The 6420-nt window shown below is 35.6% G+C and overlaps 1 protein-coding gene across 2 annotated transcripts; it reads right to left on the bottom strand.

The window, feature by feature from the left end:
• Positions 1-1631: 1631 nt before the first annotated feature.
• LOC107800090 (uncharacterized) lies at positions 1632-4385 on the bottom strand. Of its 2 annotated transcripts, none has more exons than XM_016623234.2 (3): positions 3763-4385; positions 2142-3123; positions 1632-2041 (listed from the first exon to the last, which is right to left on the bottom strand). In XM_016623234.2, the coding sequence occupies exons 1-3, from the start codon at positions 4256-4258 to the stop codon at positions 1891-1893; spliced, it is 1629 nt and encodes a 542-aa protein (XP_016478720.1). In that variant the 5' UTR covers positions 4259-4385; the 3' UTR covers positions 1632-1890. The 2 variants fall into 2 exon arrangements, with proteins under 2 accessions (XP_016478720.1, XP_016478719.1); XM_016623233.2 differs by having other exon boundaries at positions 2153-3123; positions 3763-4381.
• Between the last annotated feature and the right edge of the window lie 2035 nt (positions 4386-6420).

Genomic DNA, 6420 nt, shown 5'->3' with positions numbered 1-6420 from the left:
AATACTTTACATATAGCTATATCACTTCACATACAAGTCGTACTGTGTTGACATTTCATGATGGATATTTTCCTGTTGGTGATGACTCCCGGATGACCACCGTGATCCAGCACGCCAAAACTACGCATATTCCAATTGGGCGTGGGGTCATAACTTGTAAAATTCATATCCAGACGGTACCCCCTATGGAATATATGAGTGTTAATACAAATTCAATTCAACAAAAAAATATTGTAACAGAAAGGAAAATTGAAGTTTACCAGTCATCTTGTGTATTATGTAAAGTAGGAGAGAAATTATTTTCTCGCTCCTCGTTTGCCCGCAGAGATAAGTTAAGATTCGGCCAAACTCTTTCAGTTGGGCTAAAATTGCTCCAGAATAACCTTCCGATGACTGGGGGTTATCTATGCTTTGCGCAATATCATTATTGCGAACATCTTCAGCTTTGACGTACATTTCTAACAATTTTATCACAATAAATTCCCTGTATTCATCCGGAATCCGCAAAAAATCTCTCAGAGTTTCATCATCTTCGATGTTAAACTCAGAATAACAAGCAAACCTCTACGAAGTCACAGAATACAGATATCTACCAGTTACTTTAGGGTTCACAGAACGTTTCCCCACACTCATTTTTTTTTCATAACAACGATATCAATGTATCGTACTCCATTGTAAGCGGCAATTAACATGACATTGTGGAGAAAAACTATACCTCAGAGAGTTATTCTCCACTACAACCTCATCCCCCCCCCCCCCCCTAATATAATGAAACCCTTATTTTTCGCTCTTCAGACATTATAAAAAATGCTTGATAACAAGAAGAAAATTTGAACGGGAGTTAGAATATTTTTTGAATGGATTTTCATAAAATCCTAACGCCTTTAAATAAGGTAATGCCTAGCTCGAGGGACTGAATTTTTTGATGTACCCATTTAAAAGAGCGTTATACCTATTTGAATTATTGTTATGTCTATTAACCGCAGAAAACTTATTGGTGGGCCCACATACAGGTATAGCGCGGTATTTTAATATACTATATATATAATCTGTCAAATCAGATTAGCATAGCGCTATTTATTCATGCGTTATACATGTATAACGTGATTTTACATCACGTTATACTGTAACGACCAAAATACCGTTAAAATATAGAGCGGTGTAAATCCTCGTTATATATATATAACTCATTTTTTACACTTAAAAATTTGAGTCCAAAAGAATAACATTTAGGTTCTGGTTTGTTAACCTTTGGCTATACTTTTAGCTAGCGTTTGGTCATAGATTCTTAAATTTATTTTAAAAAATCTAATTTGGGTGAAGTTTTATTTGAAGATAGAAAATATATTTGGACATCAGTTTTTAAAATTATTTTCCAAATTTATTTTAAAAACATATATATTATTAATGTTTGTAAATATTGTTGTCCAAAATCAACTATTGAACTGATTTTAAAATTTGAGATTTATGAATTTTATTTGGCAAAATATATGACCAAACGGTTCCTTAATATCAGCCCTGCGGATTTGTATTTCGAGTTTTGAAATTTGTACGTGTACGTGAATCTTTCATCCATTGATCAATTATAAAGTTGAAACCTAAAGGAAAGCACAGGAATAAGTGGCTATGTGTCACACCAAATAAGGTTTTATCATATTATTATCGACAAAAACATACACTATCATTTACGCTAATTATTTGACAATCTAACATCCACCCTTCAACAGAACCAAAACGAACTTCAAAATCTAGAGCTAAATCCAAACCAAGTGAAATCCTAAAATGTCCATCTCAAGCTATTTTATTGTGATTGACTTTTCTCAGTTCCCACTGATTCCTCCCCCTTGGTGCGGCCAGCAACAAGATCAGTAGTTGTTTTCCCAATCTCAACTATAGTTTCGCCAATGGCTTGCAATACCACTGCTGCTCCCTCCTCCAACTGCTTGCCTTTCTCTCCTTCTCCTGATTCTTCTTGAATGGACTCTTTGACTTTCTCCATTGTTTTGAGTCCGCTTTCTTTTTCCTCCACCTTTGTTTCTTCCTGTCAAATATGTCAGGATTCATATATGGCAGCATAAAAATCATAAGCAAAATGTACCATTAACTCGACACTACCTACTGTTTTAAGGAAAACCAATTACCGTTTGTTTACCTTGGTGTCGTGTGATCTCTTAGCTTCTAATTCTCTCTCTGCTTCTGCCTTTTTCCTAGCTGCATACTCTGCTGCACTTTCTTCAGCTGAAACTACATAATCCTTTGCTGCAACCAACTTATCCTCCGCATATCCAACTGTTTTCTTCCCAGCATCAGCAACCACATCCTTCGCCGCCACCGCTTTATCTCCCGCATACCCCGCAACAGTAGAAGCAACACCAGCAACAGCTTTAGTAGCATCAGCAGCTTTCTCTGCTGTAAAATGTGCAGCTCCCCAACCAGCCACTACTGCTTTTTCCTTCACTGTTTCAGCTACTTTCCCTGCATATCCTACTGCACATTTCCCTGTTTCCACTGTTACATCTTTAACTTTAGCTGCTTTTTCTCCTGCATAGCTTGTTGCACTCTTGCTCTTTTCTTGAACACTCTCTGGGAAAGGAGCTTCTATTTCCTTAGCCTCCTCTGTTTTTGAGACAACATATTCTTTAGTCTCTCCTGCTTTTTGGGCAACATAATCTTTAGCTTGTTGTGCTGATTGTACTGCAGTTTGTCCAGCAGTTGAAAGGGTATCTTTAGTTGCAGCGTAAGCTTGTTGGCCTTTCTCAAGGGCAGTGTCTTTAGCAGCTCCAGCTTTTTCAGCAACATACTGAGTTCCCTTTTGAACACCTTGAGTAACAGTGTCTTTAGCTTGTGCACCTTTTTCTGTTGCATATGTACCTGCTGCGCCAAGTCCATGACTAGCCGATTCTTTAACATTTTGCAATGAGGAGGCACCCTTTTCCTTGGCCTTTTCGTAGCGCTCTTCAGCTGCCCTTATTGCTTCCATGGAATTCTGCTGTGCTGTGCCCCTGTATTGAGATATTTCTTCCAAGGATGGACCTTTTGTCTCTTCAGTAGTACCATGAGTTACTTCCCCTGCTCTGCTTTCACCTTTGCCCCTTGCTTGTGTTTCTGTCTCTTGTTGGCCACCTGCAAGTGGCGATGTATCGTTAACGGTGTTAAAAATGTTTAACATTTGTGCATCCAAAGTATTTAAATTGGCACAAAGTTTAAGTTTCTTAATTTGTGCCAAAGTTTAAGTTATTTCATTTAAGTTCCTCTAATTAAAGAAAAGATGATTTATAGTTTTAAATATGCCATAACATTTATATACTATAAATTTTTTAAAGTATGTAGCCTTAAACAAGTCATTGTGGCTATAAAAACTTCAAAGAAATATAATAGCGATAGAAACTTTCCATTAAGAAAATATAAAAATGTTAAACTTTGTGCCAATCTTTTTGAAACGTAAAAATAGTGCCAATATTTTCGGAACCAAGGGAGTAATAATTCACCGTAATAATAGCTATATTCTTCGAGGAAAGAGTGTCCTAACTTCTAAGTTATCACCCTCTATTTGACTTATATACGGTGTTACTTATATACACAGTACAGTATAGTTTTATTTCAATTACATAAACACAATATAAGTAATTTTATTTGACTTATGTACACACACTATTTAGTACTAGAATTTTTTCTATTTCAGAGGATTCGACTGATCACCCTATAATTTTCCTATAATAATAAGAGTATTCAGTAAGAGTATTCAACTGATCACGCTCTAACCTGTAGCAACTCCTCTGCTTTGTTGCATCGAACTTATGCCTTGGCCACGAGATTCACCTTCCTGCTTTTGCATTTGGGTTTCTCTGCTTGTGTCTGAACCCTTTTGTTCTTGGCCATGAACTTCAAATTTGACGCCACCTGGTCTCTCTTCAAATCCTTGTTGCTTTCTCCCCTCATTAACAATCTCAGAACTCTTAGCTTGATCAGTAGACGGCAGCTTCTCCCTTTGTATATCACCCTCTTTTTTCCTCTGAGCTTGCTGCATTTGTTGAGACTCTTGCTCATGACCATGAGATTTCTTTTCATGTGCGCCTTGATCAGTAACAGTGCTCTTGACATGAATAGCACCAGGACCAGCAGGATGGACATCGGCTACACCTTGAACTTTCTCAGCTAGTGACTCAAAATGGCTAGCAATTTGGGGAACTTTATTTTTCTCAAGGTTGATTTCCCCTTCATCAGTAACGTTCTCTCTTCTCTCTTGCTGTGAAGCCATTGTGCTAACAGAACACGAGTACTTTAGTTGGTTTCTGTTTGCCTTTGGTTTGTAAAGAGTTTGAAGTATCCGACTGAGAGTATGAGACTTGACTTCAGAAACGATGCCTTTATAAGAAAGAAAGGTTAGAGAATTCAGCGTATGAACATGGTCAGGATTGGGATAAGTACTTCATGAGAATTGACAGGTGGTTTGATGTTGGCTATAGGTGAGCAATTTCTCATGCAACGTGGTGAGAATGTGGAACTGCATGAGTCAGCAGCTAGATGCTAACGTGTCCTTATGTCGTAGTTGTATGACTGTTTGTCCTGCAATTGCTTAGTCCAAAGGTTCTCTTAGCTGGATAAGAAAAAGGGTTATCGTGGATTTAATTTGAGTAGGGAATTCCTACACCAAAATATTATCACCAAGAAAAGAAAACAGTTAGATTGGCAACAATCGTATAATGCATCAATTGCAACACTTCACAGTTTGCCCTCTTTTTTTTCCTCTGTTTAACAATAACTACATTTTTCATCGACAAGAATTCAGGTGATATATTTTAGACTCTTGCTAGACCTTCTATACGATAAAGATTGGACCAACAAATTAAGGTTGTGGTAGAGAGATAAGTTCAACTTATCCTTAATTAAAGATTTTGAATTTAAGTATTGGGTGTAGAATCGCTTTGTTTGGGAGCACTTTATCCTAATCGCTTTGTAGGATTTTTCATGCGGACTCGAATTTAATCGAACCCCAATATAAGTACCGGACATGAAAAAGAAGAGATGATTGGTCTTCGACGGCTGAGCAGAAATGCAGGGGCAAAAAAGCAGAAGAAGGCCAAACGCTGTAAATTTGTTGATACAAATAAGAGCTGTAACAATCATTGGATCCAACATCACTATGCACAAGAGGCGTAGATCGCCATGCTTGTTCAACAAACATTCATGATCCATGAAATTTAGATGTATCATCAAATAGAAAAAATTGTTCCAATGTGTTGTTTATACCAAGCAAATAATAACAACATAGTTTTAACAAATATTCAACGTATGTGTTTCGTATATAACTTTTTATATTTAATCACGATTAATTGAGATATATTCTTACTTTAATTAGTGATTCATATTATAAATTGCTTGTTTAGATATAATCATATAAACACATGGTGCAAGGCTACAACGGACTATTTTCCGTCGTTTCATGTATTAAGTCATGCACCTGTTACTCTTCAAAAACAAATCAAACAGTTTCTCTGAAAAGTAGTTATAAAGTTGTAGGAGTATTATTTTTTCAATCAAATTAACAATGATTAAGGAATTCGTTAGTAGATCATGACAACATTGGGATTACATAATGCTCCTATTTCGGTTGATTTTTCACCCGGTGTTTAATAACATTTTGGAACCGGCTAATTCAAATTCATATTAAAAAAATTCTATTTTGGCAAGTAAAACATTTTCTATCAAAAGCAATTCTTTAATTACTTGCACTATTTTGGAAAGAAAAAAAAAAGCTAGGCAATTACTGTATTAAAAATCTAGTTTTTACTGCAAATCAACGGTTAAATTTTTTGCGAGACACATTATAACGCTAACCCACCGCTAATGCAATAACTTTGTCCAACTACCAGATGAGTCCCAAACGTGGTATCAAGTCTTATCCACAACAGACAACAACGAGTTTGAAGTTTGAAGTTTGGTAAACTGAGCATTTGGATTGAGGATGCCAACCCATTGTATTTATATTACTACTTATCTTTTACATATGTCACGTTTTTACCTCAAGAAATGATGTGTAATTTTGAAACTAATGATATTTATGAACGTGTGTTTGCACGTTAATAATGACACGTGATAATTTAAATATTTTTTATATGAAAGAATGATAAAATTTAATTAATGAGAAGTTTTTTATGTATAATAATGCACAATCATCTAAATATGCCATAAAATATTATTACATTAGCATAATACATGAATTTAAAATAACATCATCAAAACTTACACAAATGATCTATTTTGTCGTGTTTGTTGGATAATTATATATTATAGTTTAAAGGTATTTAATGTGATGGTATCATAATGAACACCTCTTTGTGGACAATATTTTTTTGTGTATGTTTCCTCCTAATGCTTTGGTTGCTCTGCCTTAACCAGAACTCTTGTTGTCGATGTTGA

This window comes from Nicotiana tabacum, chromosome 10 (genome assembly GCF_000715075.1).
Source record: "Nicotiana tabacum cultivar K326 chromosome 10, ASM71507v2, whole genome shotgun sequence".
Classification (NCBI taxonomy): Eukaryota; Viridiplantae; Streptophyta; class Magnoliopsida; order Solanales; family Solanaceae; genus Nicotiana; species Nicotiana tabacum.
The sequence above is the reverse complement of the archived record's forward strand: the minus strand, read 5'-3'. Positions and strand labels throughout refer to the sequence as shown.